The sequence below is a fragment of the Gadus morhua genome, chromosome 19, assembly GCF_902167405.1.
Source record: "Gadus morhua chromosome 19, gadMor3.0, whole genome shotgun sequence".
Taxonomy (NCBI): domain Eukaryota; kingdom Metazoa; phylum Chordata; class Actinopteri; order Gadiformes; family Gadidae; genus Gadus; species Gadus morhua.
In genome coordinates this window covers 2,841,217-2,851,984 of record NC_044066.1, presented here as the reverse complement: position 1 = coordinate 2,851,984, position 10,768 = coordinate 2,841,217, and the positions used below count along the sequence as shown (strand labels likewise).

Below are 10,768 nucleotides of genomic sequence, written 5' to 3'. Positions count from 1 at the left end.
AGCGAAGACATGCCCGAAGTTGCATAGTGGGCCTTTAATAGAGAGGCGAAGGGAGGAAAAAGATGTGGTAGAAAAGAGTGTACAAGCAAGAGGGATAAACGCGCCCTGGAGAGGATTGTCAAACAAAACCGATTCAAAAATGTGGGGGAGATCCACAAAGAGTGGACTGTAGCTGGAGTCAGTGCTTCAAGAAGCACCACACACCGACGTATGCAAGATATGGGCTTCAGCTGTCGCATTCCTCGTGTAAAGCCACTCTTGAATAAGAGACAACGTCAAAAGCGTCTCGCCTGGGCTCAAGACAAAAAGGACTGGACTGCTGCTGAGTGGTCCAAAGTTATGTTTTCAGATGAAAGTAAATTTTGTATCTCCTTTGGAAATCAAGGTCCCAGAGTCTGGAGGAAGACAGGAGAGGCACAGAATCCACGTTGCCTGAAGTCCAGTGTAAAATTTCCACAGTCAGTAATGGTCTGGGGTGCCATGTCATCTGCTGCTGTTGGTCCACTGTGTTTCCTGAGGTCCAGGGTCAATGCAGCAGTCTACCAGGAAGTCTTAGAACACTTTATGCTGCCTGCCGCGGACCAACTTTATGGAGGTGACGATTTCATTTTCCAACATGACTTGGCACCTGCACACAGTGCCAAATCTACCAGTACCTGGTTTAAGGACCATGGTATCCCTCTTCTTGATTGGCCTGCAAACTCACCTGACCTTAACCCCATAGAAAACCTATGGGGTATTGTGAAGCGGAAGATGCGAGATGCCAGACCCAACAATGCTGAAGAGCTGAAGGCCACTATTAAAGCAACCTGGGCTCTCATAACACCTGAGGAGTGCAACAGACTGGTCGACTCCATGCCACGCCGTATTGCTGCAGCAATTCAGGCAAAAGGAGCTGCAACTAAGTATTGATTGCCATACATGCTGAAACTTTCCATGTTCATACTTTTCAGTTGGCCCACATTTCTAAAAAATCATTTTTTGTACTAGTCGTAACTAATATTCTAATTTTCTGAGATACTGAATTTGGGATTTTCAGTAATTGTCAGTACTAATCATCCAAATTAAAAGAAATAAACATTTCAAATATATCACTCTGTGTGTAATGAATTGATATAATATGTAAGTTTCACGTTCTGAATATAATTACTGAAATAAATCAACTTTTTCATGATATTCTAATAATTTGACCAGCACCTGTATATTGTCGACTCCCAGTTTGTGTTTACTTCTGAGACGAAGATTGTGGGCTAGGACTCGGTCTCCAACATCCAAGGTAGACTCACGAATGACTTTGTCAAACCTCTTCTTGTTTTTGTCAGCCACTTTGCAAGAGTTATTGATGGCTACTTGGTAGCTCTCCTCAAGATGGCTTCTCAACTTTTTCACATGCTGTGAATGTGAGAGGGGCTGTTTGTCGCTGACTGGTAGTCCAAAAGCAATATCAATGGGCAGCAGGGTTGCACCCAAACATAAGTTCATATGGGGAGAAGCCTGTGTCGTCATTTCTGGTACAGTTGTAAGCCTGAGTAAGCGGCTTAACAAAGTCACACCAGCGGGTTTCCTCTGTGTCCTTCAATGTTGGTACATTGCTCAACATACTCAGTAAAGTCTTGTTGTAGCGCTTTACAGGATTACCTCTGGGGTGATACGGGCAGGTTCTCACTTTGCGTATACCTAGCAGGGGGCACAGTTCTCGGATGGTATGTGATTCGAAATCTCTTCCCTGGTCACTATGGAGTCGCTCTGGAAAACCATAATGGACTAAGAAGTGTTCCAACATACTCTTCGCCACAGTACTGGCCTTTTGATCTCTTGTAGGGATGGCCATGGCGTACTTGGTGAAGTGATCTGTGACCACTAAGATGTCTTTTTTGTTCTTGCTATCAGGCTCTATTGAGAGGAAGTCCATGCAGACGAGCTCCAGCGGCCTGGTGGTATTGATGTTTACAAGTGGGGCTGCCTTGTCAGGAGGGGCTTTTCTGCAGACACATCTCTCACAAGTCTTCACTTTCTTCTCAATCTCTTAAGCCATTTTGGGCCAATAGAAGCAAGATCTGGTAAGTTCAACTGTTCGCTTGATTCCTAGATGGCCCATATTATCATGTTATGTATTATCAGGTTTTGCAACACAGTGGATCTGAGGGCCTCAGGGAGAACGAACTGCATCAGAATCTCTGTTCCAGACAGGCGCTTTCGGTAAGGAAGATCATCTTGTAGCTCAATCATCTTGTAGACCGTCCTCCTCATAACTCATGTCATCTTCCACCACACCATGTTGCCTTCGGGACAGACCATCTGCATCGAGATTGTGTTTTCCGGCACTGTATTTGATGTCGAAGTTGAATGTGGACAATGCTGCCAGCCAGCGGTAGCTAGCGGCATCTAGCTTCGCTGTGGTGAGAAGGTAGGTTAAAGGATTGTTATCTGTGATAACAGTGAATGTGTTACAATACAGATAGTCGTGAAATTTGTCTGTTATGGCCCATTTAAGGGCCAAAAATTCAAATTTGTGAGCAGGGTATCTGGACTCACTGCGGGATAAACCTTCGCTTGTCACTCTGTTCTGTTCTTGGTACAGAGCAGCTCCAAGAAAGATGGTGCTTACATCTGTATGAAGGAAGTACTGCAGTTTTGGATCAGCATAGCCTAGCACAGGTGAAGAGGTAAGTTTTTCTCCAACGTTCTCCAAGCGGTTCCTTGGGGTTTAGATATTTACCGTCACCTTGACTCGATTTACAGCCTTTCCGACGAGGTTGATAGCCTGGGGCTTATTTCTCCTCACCAGATTGACCTGGACTCAAAATTCTTTCATAACATTAATCTCTAGAATCAGATGCATCTATAAAACCTGGGTCTTATGCCCTAAAAAATTTTACTTTTCCCACAATTTCATATTAAAGCCAAACATGATAAAAAGATTCACAGGCTACAAAAATAATAAAAAATTCACCAAAATCGCCATATAAAATCTTTAGACCAAGCCTCACAAAAAACCTCAAACAGAATTTGTTTTATTTAGTTCCATTTGAGAAATATAGACCAATGAAGTTGGAGCAGTTAGCTCATTTTTCTTATATGGACATTTTGTTATAGTATAAAAAAAACATACGACTATTATTAGGTGGATACCAACTACCCATAAACCCAAATTGTGGTACTGCACCCAAAGGTGGCGCTATTTTTTAAAAATATGAACTAGCCTTATTTCTCCTTTACCAGAAAGATAGATGATCTGATACCAGAGAGAAAGGATAAGGGTTACTAGAATCCGGGTTGGAGTCCCAGAGAAAGTACCAAGTTCCTTTAGGTCGGGTTGGAGTCCCGACGCGGATACCAGAGAGACTGTTGATCTGATCTTAAATACATTGCACTCATTTATTTGCATATGTTTTCTTTTACTTATTTATTATTTTATTTTATTGTATGACAATGTTTATATGTGAAGCACTTTGAGTCTGCCTTGTGTATGAAAAGTGCTATATAAATAAAGTTGCCTTGCCTTGCCTTGCCTAGATTGACCTGGACTCAAAATTCTTTCATCATATTAATCTCTAAAATCAGATGCATCTTTTTCACCATGGACTTCTGCTATGCTATAAATATGTTTACTTCTCCCACAATTTCATAGAAAAGCCAAATTTCCACAGTCTCAACCCATTTTGCCTACATAATATATATAATAATAGGCAAAAAATGTAGGCAGGCTATACATCATTTATCTGTACTTTTTACACACTAAGTAATTTAATTAATACACACACTGATATTCCTGTTCATAATGTAAATATTTGAAATTGTTGTATTTATTTAATTACGTAGTGTGTGTAAAAAGTACCCATAAATCAAGTATAGCCTGCCTTAATTTTTTGTATGCAAACTTATATAGTATATAGTTCACAGGTATGTTTTGATATTGGTAGGTGAAAAGGTCAAGTCGTATCATAGATTTAGAGCATATTGTAACGGCGGCCAAGATGTACACAGAGTCAGGCTTAACTCACCAGTAGCTCTGACTACGTCCCATACACCGCACGCCTGCAGGCTACTTTTATTCCACACCAACAACGCACGAGGAACAGCAGACCCAATGAACAAGCATGCATAGTCAGTGGCGGTGGCGGCAACGATAAACACACATGTTAACATTGAACAACACACAACTAAATAATACCCCGAACCCATTAACCCCACTTAACCTAGTAACAAACAAGGGCGACCAAAAACCCTTTGATCAACTCAGAACAGCAACTCCCAGGATCCCCTGCGCCACCCCGGAGGAGTCGACACAATATTTTGAGAGTAAAGAAATTGTATAAAATTAAAAGGTGGGTTTTTAAAAAAGATAAGCTTTGTGTTTTGTGTGGGGCAGTTAGCTGGGTTCATTAGATGTGTTCTGACTTGGGTAGGTGAAAAGGTCAAGCCGCATAAAAGATTTATAGCATTTTTTAACATTAAAAGAATTGTATAAAATCAAAAGGTGGGTTTTTTGAAGCTTTGTGTTATGTGTGGGGCAGTTAGCTGGGTTCATCAGATGTGTTCTGACATGGGTAGGTGAAAAGGTCAATCCGCATCATAGATTTATAGCATATTTTGTGAGTAAAAAAAATTGTATAAAATCAAAAGGTGGGATTTTGGAAAAAATAAGCTTTGTGTTATGTGTGGGGTAGTAAGCTGAGTTCACCATAGCATTTAATAAAATAAATTATACTTTTTTTTTTAATCAATGGGTGTTTTTTGGAGAAAATAAGCTTTGTGTTATATGTAGGGCAGTTAGCTGAGTTCACCCGATGTGTTATGACATGGTTAAGGCAAAAGGTGAAGCCGTATAATAGATTTAAAGCATTTATCAACATTAAACATTGTGTAAAATCAAAAGATTTTGTATTTTCTTTGCAAAATAAGCTTTGTATTATTTAGACAGGCCTTGCATTAACACATCAGTGTTAGTTTGACACAAATTTGTCCCTCGTAGACAGTGCTAAATAGATTTTTCGAATGTGCCGACGTCCAATATAAAACCGACTTTACCACGCTTCGTAAACAGGAACCTTGATACTGCATGCGAAGTACTAACCCGAGCCCTGATGGCACGGTGTTGACCGGAAACTAGTGGGACTGGGGTAAAGGTTGCCTTACGTCACAACGCGGCGGGGTCTTCTTCACTCTTTACCTTTACCCGTGTTCCGAAGTTTGTAAGGAAAGGTTTCTGTCATTCCAATAGCAAAGAAAACACAAGTCTTCGTCATGTTGCAGAACACAGGGTGAGTACACTGCTTGTGCTTAGCTATTGCTGAATGACATCTAATATATATATATATATATATATATATATATATATATATATATATATATATATATATATATATATATATATATATATATATATATTGATAAATATATTGATATATAGAGAGAGAGATGTATGTATATATAGAGAGAGAAAGGGAGAGAGAGAGAGAGATGTATATACATATGTAGATATAGATATATAGATAGATGGTTATATCTTATCAGATCTTATGCAATACACCATTCATTCATTTCCATAACTCTTACATATGAAGGACGCTTGGGACGTCATGTCACAATGGAAACTTAAGAGCTTTGGAATATTGTTGTGTTGTAATAATTGCTTTGTTGATCATTGTTTAGTAATTAATCTTAAAATGAATGGTTATAACTAAGTTTTTATTAGCCTAGGTTATGGTACAGCCCTATTACAGCACACTACTATTCCTGTACTTTCTGATGTGCAATCGCTATAACAATGTACACTGTCAGTGACGCTGCAAATGCAAAACCTCTAGAGGATTCTGCCGTAGCTACAGTTATAGCTATATAACCTCTAGTGGCTTGAGTTGTATTTACAGTCATATAACCTCTAGGTTAGGGGGTTCCCAAACCCAATCCTATGCGATATATCGTGATATATCATACCAGTGTATCATGATCGTATCGCAAAGTCCTTGACGATACCCAGCCCTAAACCACAAGCATAGAGACGGTTGAGTTCCGACCAATGAAAGCCTGTCTTAGCTTGTGCTCAGGAGCATTGAGCTTAATTTGCTTGGTGGCCTTTCTTCTTCATTTCTTTGTGAGCTATGAGGGTTAAGTGGGTCGATGGTGACCTGTTCTTTGAGCAGCGTGTGGATGCAAAGCTGCAGTGTGTGGCCTGCAGTGTACTGACTGAACCGTCCCGCCGGAAGGCCGGTTCTTTCTGCTGCTCTGCTACAGTGTCATGAGTCATGTTTCAGCATTATCTAGCACCACTGCCACCACAGAATAAGGAGCACCCTGTCACACTGATGAGGATCCTGAAACACTTCTGTAACACCATCAGGATCCTGAAACACTTCTGTAACACCGATCAGGATCCTGAAACTCTTCTGTAATACCATCAGGATCCTGAAACTCTTCTGTAACACCATCAGGATCCTGAAACTCTTCTGTAACACCATCAGGATCCTGAAACACTTCTGTAATACCATCAGGATCCTGAAACTCTTCTGTAACACCATCAGGATCCTGAAACACATCTATCACACTGGAGTGAGGGTCCTGAAACACTTCTGTCCAACTGCACCTGATGTTAACGTCCTTGGTTTGCGTATGCCGTCAGCATTGAGCTGTGTGTTCTCTGTACTGGCAGGGCCCTCGCGGGTCGGACGCTCTTCGTGACCGGCGCCAGCCGCGGTATCGGTCGAGCTATCGCTCTGAAGGCAGCGCGCGACGGAGCTAATGTGGTGGTGGCCGCAAAGACGGCTGAGGCCCACCCCAAGCTGCCAGGAACCATCTACACTGCAGCCAGAGAGAGTGAGCTACACATGTGGCTATATATACACATATGTATAGTTATATAAACGATACCAATGTATTGAGTCAGATAATATGCTTCACATACACTACAGTTCAAAAGCTTGGAGTCACCCAGACAACTTCATGTTTTCCATGAAAACTCACACTTTTATTCATCCGTTTTTAGCAGTGCTAACATAATTGCGGGTTTTCTATTCATCAATTAGCCTTTTGTACACGATTAGGTAAACCATTAGACCACAGGAGTGATGGTGGCTGGAAATGGGACTCTGTACACCTATGTAGATATTCCATTAAAAATCTGCCGTTTCCAGCTAGAATAGTCATTTACCAAATTAACAATGTCTAGCTGCATCCTAATCTCCCCTATTGGGATAATTTAATTTGACTTGACTTGACAATACTGTATTTCTGATTCAATTAATGTTACCTTCAATGAAAAAAAAAAAAGTACTTTTCTTTAAAAATAAGGACATTTCTAAGTGACCCAAAACTTTTGAATGATAGTGTATGTATAAACCATGGTGTCAGTTTTATTTTTATATATATATATATATATATATATATATATATATATATGAAAGTTGATGGTCTGCTGCGTACTGTGTGCAGTCGAGGAGGCTGGAGGCAAGGCGCTGGCCTGTGTGGTGGACGTCCGGGATGAGGAGCAGATCCGCTCAGCTGTGGAGCAGGCGGTCGCCAAGTTCGGAGGTATAGAGATATATGAAGTAGAGGTACATGAAGTAGAGGTATATGAAGTAGAGGTATATGAAGTAGAGGTACATGAAGTAGAGGTATATGAAGTAGAGGTATATGAAGTAGATGTATATGAACTAGAGATATATGAACTAGAGATATACTGGTCACAGATACATTACATCTGAGAGATGTGATCTAGAGATATACTTGCTAGAGAGAAATTTAAAGAGATACATTTTCTATTATATCTATCTAAGTATAAATATATATATTTACGTATAAAAATATTTCCAACATGGAGGACGTATTCGCTGGTATATATATATATTGATTGTATGTATTGCAGGTATTTATATATTGATGGTATATTTGCAGGTATTGATGTATTGATGGTATACTGTTGCAGGTATTGATCGTATATTGTTGCAGGTATTGATATTTTGGTGAACAACGCCAGTGCTATTAATCTGACGGGAACTCTTGGGACGTCCATGAAGAAGGTTGACCTGATGCTGGCTGTCAACCTGCGGGGAACTTACCTCACGTAACAGAAAAATACACGCATACACACACACACCCCAGCACACACACTCTGGCCAACCGCAGAGCAGAAAACGAATTCCTGTTAACACCAGCCCAAATGAGCCCAGTATACATGGACAGTCACCTGATGTACCTTCCAGGCATGTAATATGGACAGACAATATTTCTGCCACAGTGCTACGACTCTCGACTGGATGGAGATTATTGTTGTTTTTTAGAACGCCGTTTGAAAAAAACGTAGGCTAACTTTGTCCCTCTCTCTCCTGTCTAACTCTATGTCTCCCTGTCATAGCTCTAAGCTGTGCATTCCTCACCTGTTGAAGAGCTCTAACCCTCACATCCTGAACCTGTCTCCGCCTCTCAACCTCAACCCCATTTGGTTCAAGAACCATACAGGTAACCATGAAGAACACCTTCCCAGCACCAAACCTTCACTTCAGAATAATATTAACATGAGGCTGATTCGGAAAATGGCTGGGCTCTCTCCCTTCTGAAATGTCTCCGTCTCTCGCCCTAGCCTACACCATGGCTAAGTATGGGATGTCGATGTGTGTCCTTGGGATGGCTGAGGAGTTCAGAGGGCAGATCAGCGTCAACGCCCTCTGGCCCAAGACTGGTAAGCTAATGCTGCTTTGCTCACCTAGCTAACGCTTCTAAAGTGTTCAGCTGATTGTTACCAATTTAATGCTAATTTAATCATCTCAATTGATCCAGCAGCGTTCTCTGGTACCAACCACCCAGATGGCTGCTATGTATGGATGGGTTGTCTGTTAGCCCTCCAGATGGCTGTTAACAAAGATTCTGTGTAACACATTTCTGAATAGTTTCTGGTCTCATTTCAGTCTATGGAAAATTGAACTAGACCTTATTCCTTAGACCCCGCCAAAACAAACTCTTCAGATCCTCCGTTATCAGGCTGATGTCATATTTTGAAATCAAATCGACATATTTCTCCAGACCCCCTACAGTGGTTGGCTTTCCAACAACGGCACCCTTTTCACCCCTTTCACCTCTTATGAGTTTTCTGATCTGGTAAAGCTAATGTATTGAGTTTTCCATTAGCCAGTTATGCTATGCTAATGCTAATGTCCGAGTTATCCTTTAGCCATCCAGACGGCGGCTATGGATATGCTAGGTGGTGAAGGTATCGAGCGGCAGTGCCGTAAGGCTGATATCATGGCGGACGCAGCCTACTCTGTGTTTTCCCGCCCCCTGGGCGGCCCCGCCCACACCACGGGTCACTTCCTGATTGACGAGGATATCCTGCGAGAGGCGGGGCTTGGTGACATGGAGGTCTATGCTGTGGAGCCAGGTCATTATGAGAGCCAATAGCCAATTGATTAGTAATATTTACGTATTCTTTATTATTTATTGATTGCATCATTATGATTAACAGGTCACCCCCTCATGCCTGACTTCTTCCTCGATGTGGAGACTGATGGTAAGTCCTGTCTCCTGGTGTCCTTCTGTGTCTCCTAGTCTCCTTCAATGTCTCCTAGTGTCATTTTAATTTAAATTGTTGATGTCATTTTTCCAGTAGACACGCCCTCCTCCAAAGCCCTACCCTCTTCCACGAAGACCAGCAACCCTATTGAAGAAACGTTTGCTCTGATCCGGACAGTCCTCAGCCAGGACCTGGTCCAATCAACCAAGGGCGTCTATCAGTTCGACCTATCAGGTTCATGATTTCTCCTGGACTTCTACCTCCCCGCAGTGTCTCCTCCTAACACGTTTCCTCTTGTCACCACCCGCCTCGTGTAATATGCTCTAATTTGAAATGTTAACAATACTTTCCTTGATGCGGTTCTAATACAAAAGAAACGTTGATGATTTAGACTATTAGCGTTTAATGTCAATCTCCCCTGACAGGCGAGCACACAGGCAGCTGGTTCGTGGATCTGAAGCAGGGGGCGGGGCTAGCCGGGCAGGGCCTCCCCCCCTCCCCTCCTGATGTTGTGATGAGCATGGACTCCGCCCTCTTCAGTCGAATGTTCCGCGGTAACCATGGCAACCCTGCTCCCTATTGGATGTTAAATACAAGATTATTACCAGTGATCCTGCTATTATGGGATGTTATTATGGGTCGGCTAACTATTATTCTGGGATATCTCTCTAGGGGAGCTGAAGCCCACGATGGCCTTCATGACCGGGAAGCTGCGTATCCATGGCGACATGACGCTGGCTATCAAGCTGGAGAAGATGATGGCGGCCATGAGCAAATCCAAGCTGTAGCGCACGTTGCCAGGAACACCAGTTTGTCTGCAGATGATCCATCAAGATTTAATTTGAATAATATAACAAACTTAATTTTGCTGCGGTTACCATGTTGCCTATAAAGTCATGTAGGCTATGGGAGAACCTTCCTTTAGGATCTACACCCAAGGTCTTTGAGTTGGAAAATTGAACAGCTAAAATACATTACATGGAAGTACTGTAATCTGCTAGACTAATGCTGATACCTTGAAATATGTTGATATGTTTGTAAATGGTTTGGAATGTATTGAAGATGTATTATAGATGTTTCTGAGACTTTGTTAAAGCCTTACCCTTATTGTGATGGTTAGCTTGGCGCTAGTACAACTGCAGAAACATTTTCTACATTTTGATATTTAATAAAAGAAAGAGTTAACCTGTGAACCTAACATGGCTGATTTACCATCTTAACATTTTTTGGACTCATTGGTCCATTAGTCCAATGAGTCAATAA

General features: G+C 41.6%; 1 protein-coding gene across 2 annotated transcripts; it reads left to right on the top strand.

Annotated features, from left to right (window-relative positions):
* Positions 1-5,083: 5,083 nt before the first annotated feature.
* hsdl2 (hydroxysteroid dehydrogenase like 2) lies at positions 5,084-10,698 on the top strand. 2 transcript variants are annotated; one of them, XM_030341206.1, is made up of 11 exons: positions 5,084-5,264; positions 6,653-6,816; positions 7,432-7,530; positions 7,948-8,062; positions 8,354-8,457; positions 8,579-8,677; positions 9,167-9,373; positions 9,458-9,502; positions 9,599-9,739; positions 9,931-10,059; positions 10,178-10,698. In XM_030341206.1, exons 1-11 carry the CDS (start codon positions 5,248-5,250, stop codon positions 10,291-10,293), a joined length of 1,236 nt encoding a protein of 411 aa, XP_030197066.1. In that variant the 5' UTR covers positions 5,084-5,247; the 3' UTR covers positions 10,294-10,698. The 2 variants fall into 2 exon arrangements, with proteins under 2 accessions (XP_030197066.1, XP_030197067.1); XM_030341207.1 differs by having other exon boundaries at positions 9,602-9,739; positions 10,178-10,588.
* Positions 10,699-10,768: the final 70 nt, after the last annotated feature.